Source organism: Chiloscyllium plagiosum, chromosome 3 (genome assembly GCF_004010195.1).
Source record: "Chiloscyllium plagiosum isolate BGI_BamShark_2017 chromosome 3, ASM401019v2, whole genome shotgun sequence".
NCBI classification, from domain to species: domain Eukaryota; kingdom Metazoa; phylum Chordata; class Chondrichthyes; order Orectolobiformes; family Hemiscylliidae; genus Chiloscyllium; species Chiloscyllium plagiosum.
In genome coordinates, this window is record NC_057712.1 from 84,873,939 (window position 1) to 84,891,371 (window position 17,433).

At 42.9% G+C, this 17,433-nt stretch overlaps 1 protein-coding gene across 2 annotated transcripts in view; it reads right to left on the reverse strand.

Annotated features, from left to right (window-relative positions):
* The window catches only part of mms22l (MMS22-like, DNA repair protein), a 162,506-nt gene that overhangs the window by 39,275 nt on the left and 105,798 nt on the right, over positions 1-17,433 (reverse strand). For both annotated transcript variants that reach the window (XM_043685425.1, XM_043685419.1), the window contains 4 exons: positions 15,304-15,454; positions 10,898-11,040; positions 8,117-8,259; positions 5,849-6,008 (listed from right to left, as the gene is read on the reverse strand). In XM_043685425.1, the coding sequence (XP_043541360.1) occupies positions 5,849-6,008; positions 8,117-8,259; positions 10,898-11,040; positions 15,304-15,454 (597 nt within the window). The remainder of the gene's footprint in view (positions 1-5,848; positions 6,009-8,116; positions 8,260-10,897; positions 11,041-15,303; positions 15,455-17,433) is intronic.

Consider the following 17,433-nt stretch of genomic DNA (forward strand, 5'->3'; position numbering starts at 1 on the left):
AGAGGAAAGGGGGATACTGAGAGAGGAAAGGGGGATACAGAGAGAGGAAAGGAGGATACAGAGAGAGGAAAGGGGGATACAGTGAGAGGAAAGGGGGATACAGAGAGAGGAAAGGGGGACAGAGAGAGGAAAGAAGAAAAGAGAGAGGAAAGGGGGATACAGAGAGAGGAAAGGGGGATACAGAGAGAGGAAAGGGGGATACAGAGAGAGGAAAGGGGGATACAGAGAGAGGAAAGGGGGATACAGAGAGAGGAAAGGGGGATACAGAGAGAGGAAAGGGGGATACAGAGAGAGGAAAGGGGGATACAGAGAGAGGAAAGGGGGATACAGAGAGAGGAAAGGGGGATACAGAGAGAGGAAAGGGGGATACAGAGAGAGGAAAGGGGGATACAGAGAGAGGAAAGGGGGATACAGAGAGAGGAAAGGGGGATACAGAGAGAGGAAAGGGGGATACAGAGAGAGGAAAGGGGGATACAGAGAGAGGAAAGGGGGATACAGAGAGAGGAAAGGGGGATACAGAGAGAGGAAAGGGGGATACAGAGAGAGGAAAGGGGGATACAGAGAGAGGAAAGGGGGATACAGAGAGAGAAAAGGAGAGCAGTGGGAAATGCAGAAAGTGGAAGATGCAAGGCGAAGGGAGAAACAAACCAAGCAGAAGATACCATGTGACTCTTGCAAAGACTTCAGGCTTTTCTCTTGTACTTATTGTGGGACTTCACCATAGTTAAAGGCATGGAGAAGGCTTTTGTTGGTGTTTCAGAATGCAGGCAGCCTGTATTGTGTCTGCAATAGGTTAAGAGATGGTTTTTATTAAAATGTGGGATGCCCTTCCTGTCACACCTGACGACACTCTGCTCTGCACAATGGTAGGTGCTTGATTTAGGTGTGCAGGCTACTGTCATCCTCTGCAAGACCCCGGGCACATTGGAAGTGCTCTTCCCAGATATTCTCCCCTTTTAATTCTTGAATTCGATCCCCACCTCTGTCAGGTTTTGCCAAGACCTTGGACTGAGCTGGGCTCCAAGCCGTGGTGGGACTGCCTGTTGACTCAGCAAAGGCCACAGCTTTTGTGTGGAATAGAACAGTACAGCACAGTACAGGCCGTTTGGCACACAATGTTGTGCTGAACATTTATTCTAATCTAAGCTCAATCTAACCTACACAACCCTCAATTTACTGCTGTCCATGTGCTTGTTCAACAGTCACTTAAATGTCCCTAATGTCACTGGCTCTATTACCACCGCTGGCAGTGCATTCCACACACCCACTACTCTCTGCATAAAGAACCTGCCTCTGACATCTCCCCCAAAACTTCCTCCAATCACCTTAAAATTATGACCCCTCCTGACAGCCATTTCAGCTCTGGGGAAAGGTCTCTGGCTACCTACTCTATCTATGCTTATTACTTTGTACACCTCTATCAAGTCACCTCTCTTCCTTCGTCTCTCCAGTGTAAAATGTCCGAGCTCCTTCAACATCTCTTCATAAGACAAGCCATCCAAGCCAGGCAGTATCCTGGTAAATCTCCTCTGCACCATCTCTAAAACATCTACATACTTTCTATAATGAGGCAACTCTATTCCAAGTGTGGTCTCACCAGGGTTTTATAGAGCTGCAGCAAAACCTCGTGGCTCTTAAAGTCAATCCCCCTGTTAATGATAGCCAAAACACCATACACCTTCTTAACAACCCTATCAACTTGGGTGGCAACTTTGAGGGATCTAAGATCCAAGATTCCGCTGTCAAGAGTCCTGTCACCCACCTCCAGGCGGAATGCTTTCCATCCACTACCACTCTCTGTCTTCTTTTAGCCAGTCAATTCTATATCCAGACAGCCACATTTCCTTGTATCCCATATCTCCTAACTTTTTAAGTGAGCCTACCATGGGGAACCTTACAAATGTCTTACTGAAATCCATATATACCACATCCATCGCTTGACCTTCGTCAACTTGTCTCTTCACATCCTCAAAAAACTCTAAGGCTTGTGAGGCATGACCTGCCCCTCACAAAGCCATGCTGACTATCTTTAATCAAATTATGTTTTCCAAATAGTCATTAATCCTATCACTCAGAATCCTTTCCAGTACCTAGCTAAGCACAGATGTAAGACTGACTGATCTATAATTCCCAGGGATGTCCCTTTTCCCTTTCTTGAACAGAGGAACAACATTCGCCTCCATCCAATCATCCAGTACTACTCCCGTGGAGAGTGAGGATGCAAAGATCATCGCCAGAGGCACAGATATCTCATTGCTCGCTTCCCGTAGTAACCTTGGTCCAGCCCTGGGGACTTATCTATCTTGATGGTTCCCAGAATTTCCAGCACATCCACTTCCTTAATATCAATCTGTTCAAGCCTATTAATCTGGTCCACAGTGTTCTCACTATCAACAAGGTCCCTCTCTCTAGTGAATACTGCAGCAAAAAACTCACTTAGGGCCTCCTCTACCTCTTCAGGCTCCACGCACAGGTTCCCTCCACCATCCCTTATCGGCCCTACCCTCTGTCTGATCATTCTCTTATTCCTCATGTAAGTGTAGAACGCCTTTGGGATTTCTCTAATCCTTCCCGCCAAGGTTTCTTTGTGCCCCCTCCTAATTTTCCTCAGTCTATCTTTGAGATCTTTCCTAGCTACCCTGTAATCCTCTAAAGCTGCGACAGATCCTTGTTTCCTCAACCTTAAGTAGATGATATGATTAGATTAGATTCCCTACAGTGTGGGAACAGGCCCTTTGGCCCAACAAGTCCACACCGACCCTCGAAAGAGTAACCCACCCAGATCCATCTCCCTCTGACTAATGCACCTAACACTATGGGCAATTTAACATGACCAATTCACCTGACCTGCACATCTTTGGACTGTGGGAGGAAACCAGAGCACCTGGAGGAAACCCACGCAGACACGGGGAGAATATGCAAACTCCACACAGGCAGTCACTCAAGGCTGCAATTAAACCTGGGACCCTGGTGCTGTGAGGCAGCAGTGCTAACCACTGAGCCACCGTGCCGCTCTAAGCTTCCTTCTTCTTCTTGACGAGAAGCTCCTCTTCTCTTGCCATCCATGGCTCCTTCACCTTACTATTCCTTGCCTTTTTCAGAGGGACAAAGTTATCCAACACTCACAACAAGTGCTCCTTAAACAGCCTCCACATTTCAGTTGTGCATTTCCCATAGAACGATTGTTCCCAATTTATATTCCACAGCTCCTGTTTAATAGCAGTATAATTTCTCCTCTCACAATGAAAAGCCTTCCCATACTGTTTCTATCCCTCTCCATGGCTATAGTAAAGGTGAGGCAGTTGTGGTCACTGTCACCGAAATGCTCTCCCATCGAGAGATCTGACACCTGGCCAGGCTCATTGCCTAGCATCAAATTCAATATGGCCTCCCCCTAGTCAGTCAATCTACATATTGAGTCAGGAGTCTTTCCTGGACACACCTGATATAATCAATTCAATCCAGACCATTTGCACGAAGGAGCTTCCAGTCAATGTTGGGGAAGTCGAAGTTACCTATAATAACTCTGTTACAGCTGCACCTTTCCAAGATCAGCTGTCCAATCTGTTCTTGCATCTCTCTCTGCTGCTATTGGGGGGGGGGGGTACATTGAACGTTGGGACTATAGAGCTATGGGTCATCCAATTAGCAGCTGCACTATAAAGTGGGTCTTTCTCCCAAGAAAGGGGCAGATGTCCCATCCTAAAGTAATTAATGTCACTGGCAGCCATTGGGATTGTAGCTTGTCCCCCCTTGACCTTATAGCGTGAGGGGGTGAAAGGCACCGTGTAAAATTCAGCTCAGAGTACAGTTTGTTATAAACCAGTGTAAAAGGACTGCCTTGACCTCATATGGAGCTATTAGTGTCCAATTCGGAGTCCAAATTGTAAGATAGATATGGAGGCTTTCGGGGAGGATGCAGAAACGTTTCACCAGAATGGCTTCAGAAATTAGGAACAGTCAGTTCCCTAGATGGATCGGAGAAACATGAACTGCTCTCTTTGGAGAAGAAAGTTAAGAGATTTTACAGAGGGGTTTACAATCATGAGGGATGTAAATAGAGTGGGTAGCGATAAACAGTTCCCATTTAGGGGAAGGCTCAAGAACCGGAGGAAACTAATTTAAGGTTTAACCAATTTAAGACAAAGATGCTGGCAGCACTTGGAAAAACACACGAGTAGTGGTGAGGGTGTCCCTCGTTCAAAGGCACTCAATGCCTGATCAAGGGACCTAACATCAGGAATGGAGGCTCGCTTACAGTCACTCCCTACCCTTTCCAGTGACACAGTACCCCACCCTCACAATCCCCAAATTAAGACCATCATTCTACTATCACTCACCTGTGGCCACGGTTCCTCAACACCCAAGTGGGTGAACCACTGGCAACTACTCGATGCTACATGTATGGCTACCCATCTCTCTCTGACTGGCAGCTGACAGGGGGCAACATTTCCACCACATACGGTCCTTCCTTGATTCCACAGAAGACCTGCCATTGCCCAGTTCCATGCCTGGTTGGCTCTTAATTTGTCAGGTTGCATGAAAGGAGTCACTAAGTTCCTCTTGCTGGCTCTCCCAGCTTGCTGGTTGTACTAATGTCACCCCAGTGTGTGGTTCAAATTCAACTCAAAATATTCAGTAAAGATTCACTACCCTTTTTAATTCTACCCATAGAAAAAAAAAGTAACATTAACACAAAATGTTTGAAGTAAAGAATGAGTTGTCACCCATGATTTTCTTTTCCTCCATAAAGCTGATATGATGCTTATGTGTACCACTAGATTACAAATGACAACACTGTGGTGACAGTACGATTAGATTAGATTCCCTACAGTGTGGAAACAGGCCCTTGGGCCCAACCAGTCCACACCAACCCTCCAAAGAGTAACCCACCCAGACCCATTTCCCTCTGACTAATGCACCTAACACTATGGGCAATTTAGCCTGGCCAATTCACCTGACCTGCACATCTTTGGACTGTGGGAGAAAACTGGAGCACCTGGAGGAAACCCACGCAGACATGGGGAGAATGTGCAAACTCCACACAGACAGTCGACCAAGGCTGGAATCGAACCTAGGACCCTGGTGCTGTGAGGCAGCAGTGCTAACCACTGAGCCACAATGCTACCCAGAAATATATGAGTTGTCTTACCATCCCAATCATGTCACATTAGTTTTACTTTAAATGGTTTTCTTTTGTAAAAAGAATATATACTTAAATTTGATATTCGACAGATCTAACAAAGAGGAACCACGTCAATTTCCCTTTTCGTTTATGTCATGGTGAGTTGAAAGGTCACTATTAAGTCATTACAGTGTGTTCACTTCATGCTAATGCAGAGATGATGCTCAGTATTATAGACAACTTTAAAAGAGTAAGTAATTCACTTTAGACTTAAAACTTGGTTTCCCAACACCTCAGATGTGAATTAAGACTTAGAACAAAAAAACGCTGAATTTCACAAAGGGTGCTAAAGTTAGAAAACACATTGCTGGAGTTAGTAATTGAAGCAGAGATGGCGCCAGGAAAGGTTTGAAAAATATTTGATGGAAAACATGAAGTAATAGAAACCGAAATGACTGCGGATGTTGGAAATCAGAGTTAACTTTGTGAGTCCAGTGACCCTTCCTCACATTTAATGATCAGAACAAAACAGAAAAGACCTAATGGACTAGTTAATAAATGGATGTTGGAAGAGGTGGGGCAGCCCATAGCATTGGGACTACTGCTTCTGTGGAGGGAGAATAAAAACAGCAAAATGTACTAATTAGCCAAATGATCCAGTTCCACGTTGCAATTTATATATATTTCTGTCACAAACACAGTCTGAAAGGACAAGGCACTTACCAACGGTCCAGTACATCAAATGCAGACCTTCAGGTGGTCCTTTGTTAGCTAAATATGGTTTGGTGTACTTCACTATGTCACCGACATAATCCAGGGCCTTTGAGACCAAGGCTGACTTGTCCCCTAGAGTTTGTAACTTAGAGTAAGCCTTCCCAATGGCCTGCAAAAAAAAAAATCAGGAGTCTGTATGTCTTAAAAATATGATTTAATTACAATTATAAAACAATGGGATAAAAGCAATTTGATTTTGTAAATTGACACCGTTCAAGAATTGAGCTGTTGTTATGATATCTATGCAATTTTCTTAAAGAAAAGTTTATAGAAATGGTTTTTAGTACAATATACTCATTCTCATTGAACACCATTTGTAAAATAAGCTGCTGAATCTGGAAAAAGAGAAGAAAGGAAACTCCATCACTTAGAACAGCTATAACAACATTGCACATTTTTATACTATTGTACTTTTATTCACAATATGATTTCCCCAGCACAAAGTTCCAAAATGTGAAGCATCAATCTGCTCTTAGATTTTAATGAAATCGCTCTTCAGCAGAAAACAAACAGAGGTGTTAACATATTCACACTTTTCAATAGCCCCTCTTTGATTTCCTGAATAGCTATATCTGAAAATGAAGAGGGAGATTTAACAAAAAAAAGATGCACGAGTTGAAAAAAACTAAGAAGGCCTTTTTTTTAATTATTCTCAAACTTGACTGCAACCCACTTCAAGTTGTAACAGAAGTGGTATCAAAGTAGGCGACCAATCTATGGAGAAAGTGAGGACTGCAGATACTGGAGATCAGAGCTGAAAATGTGTTGCTGGAAAAGCGCAGCAGGTCAGGCAGCATCCAAGGAGCAGGAGCCCTTCTTCAGGAACCAATCTATGCTCAACTGCCAGGTCTATCATTGAAATCTTTTAAGGATGCTGCGTATCTCCATTTTAACAAACTTTTAAATTTAATGATATCAAGATTTCTGGACTATCATCACAATAATAGATGTGAGAAACGTGGGAACCACGAGCAAAGTACTTCTAAAGACTAGAGACAGCAGGATATTTTTTATCAGGGTCAACAAGTTTACTTCCTCACAGTCCCACCCACACGATTGGCACACCCACTCTGCCCCTGTGATGTTTGTTCACCCCATTGCTTCCGAGGTGAATGACCAAAATTTTCCTCTCCCCCCCCCATGATGTCAGATTCACCCACCCCCTTGCCATCAGTCAAGGTGCCTGGCGGGTGGAAAGCCAGTCTTAAAAAAATATTCAAAGTCAGCAGGGTATCTTAGAAACACACATGTCTAGGTTTCCTATTTAAAAATCCTTCCTTCACCCATGTTCCTTTTCCATAACTCACTGGATTCCTGGAGGGTTCCAGTGAACTGGAAAAGTGCTAAAGTTACGATGGAAAAGTGCTAAAGTGACGGCTTGTTCAAGAAGAGATGGAGATAGAAAACAGGAAATTATAGGCTGGTTAACTTAACATCAGCCTTTGGGAAAACGTTAGAATCTATTATTAAAGAAGAACTAGCAGGACACTAAGTAAAGCTGAATAGAATCAAACAGAGTCAACATGCTTTTGTGAAAGGAAATCTTGATAGACAAATCTGCCAGAGTTCTTTGTGACAATAACAAGCAGAGTTGAAGAAGGGGAAATGTTAGGTGTAATGTATTGGGATTTCTGAAAGGCATTCAATAAGGTGCCACGTAAAAGGTTATTGCACAAGGTAGGAGTTCACAGTAATGGAAAAATGTATAAACACGGATTGAGAATTGGTTAACACACAGATGATTCACAGTCAGGATTAATGGATCATTTTCAGGTTGGAAAGGAATAAATAGTAGAGAGCCACAAAGTTTAATCGTATGGCCTCAATTATTTACCACTGATATTAATGATTTGAGGAGGGAGTAGAGTGGAATGTATACAAATCTGCCAAGGATACAAAAGTGAATGGGGTAGCATGTTGTGATGAGGACATAAGGTATCTACATGGGGATACAAATAGGTTTGGTGACTGAGCAAAAACTTGGTAAATGGAATTTAATGGAGTAAAGTGTGAGGTCATACACTATCATAAGCTTTACATGAGGGCTAGAGCTACAATAAATGCTGAGATTATAACTCCACAGTTTCATTAAAGTGCTGTGCAAAGAGAGTATAATTTGTAGCTATTGTGCTTGAAATAAGTTCAGAAGTACTGAGTCAATCTGTATGAGGGTTATTTTATTCCTCACCTATCCATCATTGCCTGAACAGACGTTACCTTAATAAACACGAAGACAGCTGTTTTGGGTTCTTCCTTTACTGCTGGCTGATCAAGTTGAGCCTCGATGAGTAGGTTCTCCACTTCTGGGAGTTTGTACACAATCCTGGTTAACCCTGCCAACTGCTCCATGTTTACCCATCCTATTTATGAATGGAAAAGAACAATCGAGAGTGTAGTGCTGGAAAAACACAGCAGGTCAGGCAGCATCCAAGTTTATCATTCCAACATAATATCTAAGAACAGTTTATAAGGAAGTAAATGCTTACGGTAAGTTCAATCATAATTAACAACTTTCACCAATAATTCAATTATTGATATACTTTTAGTAGCTTCATAAAATTCAACCAGCAATACCCAACCTGACACATTCATTAATCCATTACCGGAGCAATGTGTGGTGCGAGTTTAAGTTGATAAAGGGAATGGCTGAGAGATTTGTAAAGTATTAAAAGGAACTACATGGCATAATTAAATTCAAAACTTGAGTGATTTTCATTGGTGGTCCTAAGCTTACAGTTTACTAACCTATTTGGAATATTATGACCAGTTTTGGGCCCTGAATCTGAGGACGGATCCACTGGCATTGGAGTGGGTCAAGAGACATTTACAAAAACAATCCCAGGGCTGAAGGGCTTGTCATATGAGGAGTGGTTAAGGATTCTGGGTCTGTAATCAATGGAATTTAGAAGCATGAGGGGGTATCTATTTGAAACTTACAGAATACTAAGAGGTCTGGATAGAGTGGACTGGAGAAGATGTTTCCACTAGCATGAGAAACTAGGATCCGAGGGCACAGCCTCAGAGTGAAGGGATGATCCTTTAGAACTGAGGTTAGGAGAAAATTAGTCAGCCAGGGTGGGGGGGAGCTGACTCTGTGGAATTCATTACTGCAGAAGGCAGTGGAGAGCAAGTCACTGAGTGTATTTAAGACAGCAACAGATAGGTTCTTGATTAGTAAGGGGTTAGGGATTATGGGGAGAAGGCAGGAGAATGGGATTGAGAAACGTTTCAGACATGAATGAATGGTGGAACAACTGGATGGACCAAATGGCCTTATTCTGCTTCTATATCTTATGGTGAGTACTCCTCTTCCCTTGACAAAAATAAACCAGTTTTTGATCCAACATTGAATATTGACCTTAATTGTGTGCATAACTGTAATATCGAGCTTGCAGCAACCTTTAAAATACAAGAATTGTTAATGGAACGTTAGCCGTTATTTCAAGAGGGTTGGAGTAGAAGAGTAGGGAAGTATAACAGTATAAGGTGCTGGAAAGACCACATCTGGAGCATTAACAGCAGTTTTGGGCCCTCTAAGGAAAACATTTCACTGAAGGCAGTTCAGAGAAAATTCCATTATGATGATCCCTGCTACAGAGGGATTGTCTTTGAGCAAAGGCTAAACAGGTTGGGAGTCACTGGAATTTACAACAATAAGAGGTGTCCTCATTGAAACAGATTCAGGGGCCTGTCAGGGTTAAATGCTGTGAGGATTTTAAGCACTATGAAGGCCAAGCACTGGGACAGAGATGAGCAGAAATGTATTTATCTGAAGAGTGGTGAGTGTATGGAATTCATTGCCAGAGAAACTAGTTGAATGTTTTTATGAAGGAGTTAAATATAGTCCTTAGGGCTAATGGGATCAAAGGGTATGGGAGAAAGTGAGAACAGGGAACTGAGTTGGATAATCAGTATGATTTTACTGAATGGCTGAGCAGGTTCGAAGGGCCGAATGGCCTATTCCTGCTCCTATTTTCCTTGTTTATATGAACAATGTTTCCTGTCATGGAGAGTCCAGAACCAGCGGCATAGCCACTGAATAAAGGAGTGACAACTTAAGGCTGAGATGAGGAGGAATTTCTGCTGAGGGTTGAGAGTCTTTGGAACTGTTTGCCACAGAGAGCTGTGGGAGCACAGTCCTTCTGTACATTTTAGACTGAGATAGATAGTTTCTTAATCTGTAGGGAAAGGGCATGAAAATAGATGTGACAAATGTCAGATCAGCCCTGATCTTATTGAATGGTGGAGGAGGCTCGATGGGCCAAATAGCCTCCTCCTGTTCCCATTTCTTATGGCCTTATCAAAGCCATTTCTTCAACCAAAATTGCCTCAGGTATGGGTACAATAGACAACTTTTTTTCATTAAGTGACTTAGAAGTAAGTTGACTTGAAATGGAAGATTAGTGTAGACATTTATAGTTGCAAGTGTTAAGTAACTGAATACTTCCTTGGTGTCAGCATTGAATTTTAGCATCTTATCCCACCAATTTCACTCACTTCATTTCAGTGAAAGGATGGAGCAGTATACCCTTCTGATCGAAATTGCAAAATGATATTGCTGGGGGATACATGCCAACTCTCACTGCCAGGCAGGAAACTAGTGGAAGCAGATCAGCTGCTATTGACTACCAATAAAATGAAGATTCGGAGATGGTCATGGTCTGCTATTGTCAGATTGCATCAGCTAAAGAGTCTAACTGATTAGTGAAACATCAGCACATTAATATAAGGAAAATACAATCTGGATTTGAGCAAGTTGCATTGTGTTAGTGCTGCTGAGACAAACTGACTAGTCTTTAGCCTGTGCAGTGCCAACAGCAATAAAGCTTCCAAATATACCACTTTTCCTTTGGAACTTTACTAGTCAGTGGTAATACATTGGTGCTTTGTAGTAAAGAACTGTACTGAATTCGTGACTCAGATAAGACAACATTGTTTTTCTCCCCAACATTCCCTCATTCTTTGCTCAACTCAAAATATTCAATGTGTACTGCTTACCAACTGTACGGGTGGAGTCCATTTTTTCTGTAATGCCAAGGGGTTGATTCATATGCTGCTGCAAAACACAGCGAAACCAAGTGTGGACTGAAAAAGTTTGGTATGAGCTGCATCCCAGGCTGGTCAGAGCATCCACTAAAGAACTGAGGAGGGAACATAAAAACAGAACAATTGGAGAGTTGATATTTATTGACTCCTCCTTGATATTGCAGAAACAGCTTTGGACAGGATTGAACTTCGAGTGCAAAAAGCTAAAAACTGAGTTTTATTGCCCAGTCTAGAGTACAGGTTGGAACAAGCACATCTAAATCTTATCAGAGGCATAACATGCAGTTTAAAGCCATCATTTGGTGATTTACAGGTCTCATTTGCAGGTTAGAAGTACAATCTCATGATAACATTTCAAAGAGTGTAGTTGAACTAAATGTTGTAATTGGAAGCCAGGTGTTTTACCAAACTCCTATCTGAGAGAAACCTGGGGTCTCTTAAAGGGATCAACACAATTATAGGGTTTTGCTGCAGAGTTAAATGTACTATATATCACAAAATTGATCAAATACAACGACTGCAAACTGCGCTGCTAACCTTTCTTTATTAAAGTCTTTGGGTGTGGGCATGGGTGGCAGGGCCAGCATTTACTGCCCATTCCTGAGCTGCTGTTGAGAAGGTGGTGGTGGAGTTGCCTTCTTAAACTGATCCAGTCATTTGATGTAAGTAGACCCTCAATACCGTTAGAGAGGGAGTTCTAGGGTTTTGATCCAGTGACATTGAAGGAACTGAGACATATTTCCAAGTCAGGTTAGTGAGTGGCTTGGAGGGGAATATCCCTCTGCTCCTGCACTCCCCCAAGTTGTACTTTTGAGCCTGTATTGTGTCTCCATGTTTCCGTGTCACTAAAATGCATTACCTCACATTTTTCTGCATTGAAATTCTTCTGCCAGGTGTCTGCCCATTTGACCAACTTATCAATGTCCCTCTGAAGTCTCTTAGTATCATCCTCACAATTCACCATTTTCCTTAGCTTAGTATCATCTGCCAATTTACAGGTTTTGCCCTCAAACCCCATTTCCAAATAGTTTATATAAATCAGAAAAAGCAAGGATCCTAACACATCCCTGAGTAACACTACTTTCAACTTGGCTCCAACCTGAGAAATGTCCATCTATACCTACCTTTTTTTTATCTTTTAACCCACTTTTAATTCATGCTGCCATGGATCTATCAATCCCAAACATTTTTAATTTGCTAACCAACCTGCAATAATATTCCTGATTTCTACTAAGTTCAAAACAGACTATCTAGGATTGTAGCAGTGCAAACATGAAAAACAGCACCCCAGATTCAATAATTAACACTGAAGAGTCTGATGTTGGAAAAGCTCAACCGGTCAGGCAGCATCCAAGGAGCAGGAGAATCGATGTTTCAGTCATAAGCCGGTTCATCAGGAATGAAGCTTGTGGAGAAAGTGAAAACTGTAGATGCTGAAGATCAGAGTCGCAAGTGTGGTGCTGGAAAAGGACAGCTGGTCAGGCAGCATCTGAGGAGCAAGAGGATCGACATTTCGAATATAAGCTCTTCAGCAGGAAGCGTTTATGCTTGAAATGTTGATCCTCTTGCGCCTCAGATGCTGCCTGACCAGCTGTGCTTTTCCATCACCATAATTTCGACAATGAGGCTTGTGAGCCAAGGGGGCTGAGAGACAAAATGAGAGCGGGGTGGGGCTGGGGGTTGAAGTTGCTGAGAGTGCAATAATGAAGATGGGGGTGAAAGAGGTCGGAGAGGAGTGTGGAGCGTATAGGTGGGAAGGAAGATGGACAGGTAGAGTGCGGTGCCGATTGGAAGGTTGGTACTGGGATAAGGTAGGGGTAGGGGAAATGGGGAAACTTGTAAAATCCACATTGATCCCGTGTGATTGGAGGGTGAGGCGTCCTTCCTCCAGGTGTCAGGTGGTTAGGGCTTGGCGATGGAGGAGGCCCAGGACCTGCATGTCCTTGATGGAGTGGAAGGAGGAGTTGAAGTGTTCAGCCACAGGGTGGTTGGGTTGGACACTACGGGTGTCCCAGAGATGTTTTCTGAAATGAACCGCAAGTAGGCGTCCTGTCTCCCCAATGAAGAGGAGACGACGTCAGGTGCAACAGATATAGTAGGTGACGTGTGTCCCATTCCTGGACTTCTCCATCGCCATTTTTGGCAACTGACTCAACACGGACATCCACTACAAACCCACCGACTCCCACAGCTACTTGGACCACACCTCCTCCCACCCTGCCTCCTGCAAAAATGCTATCTCCTATTCCCATTCCCCATTCTCCGCCGTATCTGCTCCCAGGAGGACCAATTCCACCACAGAACATCTCAGATGGCCTCCTTCTTCAAAGACTGGAATTTCCCCTCCCACGTGGTCAACAATGCCCTCTAGTGCACGTTCTCCACTTCCAGCACCTCCACCCTTGAACCCCACTCCTCCAAGGATAGAATTCCCCTTGTCCTCACCTTCCACCTCACCAACCTCCAGATACAGATCATTCTCTGCCATTTCTGCCACCTACAAACAGACCCCACCAGCAGAGATATATTTCCCTCTCCACTCCACCTGCATTTGAGAGAGACCATTCCCTCCGTGACTCCCTTGTCAGATCCATGCTCCTCACCAACCCATTCTCCTCTCCCACCCCCTTCCCTTGCCATTGCAAGAAGTGCAAAACCCCCTCACCTCCATCCAAGACCCCAAAGGATCCTTCCACATCCGACAGAAATTTACCTGTATTTCTACACATGTCATCTACTACATCTGTTGCACCTGATGTAACCTCCTCTACACTGGGGAGACAGGACGCCAACTTGCGGATCATTTCAGAGAACATCTCTGGGACACCCGCACCAACCACCCCCACCGCCCTGTGGCTGAACACTTTAACTCCCTTTCCCACTCCACAAAGGACATGCAGATCCTGGGTGTCCTCCATCCCCAAATCCTAATCACCCAACACTTGGAGGAAGAACGCCTCATCCTCCTCCTTGGGACCCTTCAACCACACGAGATCAATGTGGACTTCACCAGTTTCCCCATTTCCCCTCCCCCTCACCTTATCCCAGTCTCAACCCTCCAACTTGGCACTGCTCTCTTGAACGGTCCTATCCGTCCATCTTCCTTCCCACCTATCCGCTCTACTCTCCTCTCCAAACTATCACTTTCACCCCCACCTTCATCTACCTGTGGCATTCCCAGCTACCTTCCCCCAGCCCCAACCCCTCCCATTTAGCTCTCAGCCCCCCTGCCCACAAGTCTCATTCCTGATGAAGGGATCCTGCCCGAAACGTCGATTCTCCTGCTCATCGGATGCTGCCTGACCTGTGCTTTTCCAACACCAAACTCTTTGATTCTGATCTCCAGCATCTGCAGTCCTCACTTTCTTCAATAATTAATTCCCCTGAATATTTAATGATTACTTCAAAATTCTGACCTTAAGTCAATCTTGATATAAATCTAGATAATCTCTTCACATTCTGTGTGTGCAGTGTAGAAGGTCTGACTGCAACTATTGATAGGTTATTGAAAAAGAAATGTATTCTTGTGGTCCTGAAATTCTGGATTATAAGATTTCCATTTCCACCATTATTTAACTAAAGAAGTATTGAATAATTAGCGTTCTTCATAAAATCAACACTCTTACTTTTAATTTATGATTGCACACAAAATGTTCTTCTAACAACAACTATCATCATTAAAATGGTCATACTCCCATCTAAGTTACAGGCTGGTTCACAACTCCTTCCATGGTCTTGCCCCTCTATAATCAAGCAATGTTCTTTACCTCTAGTAATCCTCAGTTATGTCTGAGTTCATCTAATTCTGTCATCATTAGCACCCTCAATTATAACTGCACCACGATTGGTGACCATGCCTACAGCTGTTTACGTTCTAACCTCTGCAATTTCCACTCCAAAACTCTTTGATTCTCTTTCCTTTAAGACAGTCCTCAAAACCTACTTACGTGACAAGCTATCGGCCATCTGCTGCAATATCACCATACATGATTTGGTGTCAAATTTTGCTTTATAGGTACCTGTGAAGCACCTTGGGACATTATTACCAGTACATTAAAGGTGCTATATGGAATACAAGCTGTTGCTGTTTATACTATTATATCTATAATGAAGAAGAGTGAGATGCAATTTGCACACTAAACAACAAAAGTATAATTTCGGATAAAGCATTCACTGCAAATCCATGACCACTTTACTTCTGTGGTATGCCAGTGCAACCTGCAGTTGCAGGCAGTGGATTGTGTCTGGCCCCTGATTTTGAATGTAAGGTATTATCATTGCCATGATGCCATAATTTTGCCAGATACAGGATAATTCCTAAAGCTTGGGTGATGGAAAAAAAAGTCAAAATGTTTTACCTGTTTTGAATTAGATGAGTGAGGTATCTACAAACTTGCTGAGGGTGTACCATGTCATCCCAGCCAAATAATTGCACCATGGATATAAGAGGCTGTGGCTGGAGGTCAGAAGGTGCTGTACTTGGCATATCCATTGCCAGTAATGTAAAACCTGTGAGACATAATGTGTGTTATTTTATTAAATGTCTCATCAACAATCCAATATAAAAAGATGCATCCACGCAGATTTGCTTCAGTTACAGTTCAGCCATTACACCTTCATATTTGAAAGTCTTTGCATCATAGTTCCAGTCATTTGACTACAAAGCAACTTTAGATTCATAAAACAGTGGCTCATCATGACTGAGCAGTTCGGACATCAGCACGTACCAAAGGGGAAAGAAAAGCACCAGTCATGAAATCCAAAACGCTGGTAAGTCAGTAAAAGCTATCATGTGCTTAAAAGCAAATCAGTCTTAAGCAAATCAATCGTCTGACTGAGTGTTTACATTTTTTCAGTCACCCTTTTGTTTTTTTTTTGCAGAGTTGAGTATTTACTGCTTATAGTGTGATTGCTAACATAGTATTGCAGAGAAATCACATTTTCTCAAAAATGACTAAACTCATCTGTGTTATAGAATTACAGTCCTGGAAATGCATTGTACAATATCTTCAATCAGATTCCCGTGCTTCCATGAGAAGCTTGAGCTTAGAGTTCATGCAGCTTCACAGATGTGTTAATGCCAAATGAAGTTACAAAATAGAGAAATGTTACACATAAAGTAGCAATACTGGAACATTAACAAATATGACATGCCATACCAAAAAGAAACTTAGAATATATCTTACGTATTCAAAGCAGAAAATAATCAATGTTTGTGTTACTGAAAGGTCATTGACTCAAAATCTAAGATTAAAAAAAGTTGCAATAGGAGAAACATACAGTTGTCTACAGAACGAGAAGTCTGAAAATGTGCCATATTGGCGGATGAACCCTGCAAAAAGAGGTTTCAGATATTATTATTTACCAAAAGGCATCTGGATGGTACATGAATAGGAAAGGTTTAGAGGGATCTGGGCCAAGTGGGACTAGTTTAGATTAAGATACCTGGTCAGCATGGACAAGTTGGACCAATGGGCCTGTTTCTGTGCTGTACATCTCTATGACTCTAAACCTCTGTCTGAAACACATTGTGAGATTAATCAGTTAAAGATGAAAATTAGTTCAGATATCTAGCATACAATTTAGTGCTGATGGGGTTGGTGAGCTCAGTTGGCTGGAGAGCTAGTTTGCAACGTGGAATAGTGCCAACAGCATGGGTTCAATTCCTGCGCTGGCTGATTCACACTCAGACATGGTGATCTTTGCAGCAGACAAATGCACATTTTCAGAGCATTGGTTAGGGTGCTTAGTTTGTGTTGCATCTTAGAGCACATTCTGTGGGCAATAGGGTTGCTTGGTATTTCTGACTGCAGTAGTGTTTTTATCTAGAGATTGTTTAATGGACCTTGGGATTTGTACTTGATATGATTACTAGTTGCCCTGGGGAAGGCTGTAATCAGAAGCCTTCTTACACTACTGCAGTATGCAGTGAGGTTAGTGGTTGATTCAATCATTACCGGCCACGTCTGTGAGTACATATATTTCAGTGCTTTATTTAGCCAAACTATGGGGTCAGATGATCAGGATGCAAGAGCATTAACAGACAAAATCAGACAAAAGAGCATTAACAGACAAAATCACTACAGCCTAGTGAACATCAAGAATTGTATTGGCAAAGTGGTACCAACAGAAGCCTTTCCCCACATTTGAAATACATGTCACAGAGACAGGATCAACATAATCTATATGCAAAACTGGTGCACTTAGAGCACTGAAATATATGTAGTCACAGACGTGGATGAGGGGATTGAAGGATGGGTCAGCAAATTTGCAGGCAACACAAAGGTTGGAGGTTTCGTTGACAGTATAGAGGGCTGTTGTAGGCTGCAGCGGGACATTGACAGGATGCAGAGATGGGCTGAGAGGTGGCAGACGGAGTTCAACCTGGATAAATGCGAGGTGATGCATTTTGGAAGGTCGAATTTGAAAGCTGAGTGCAGGATTAAGGATAGGATTCTTGGCAGTGTGGAGGAACAGAGAGATCTTGG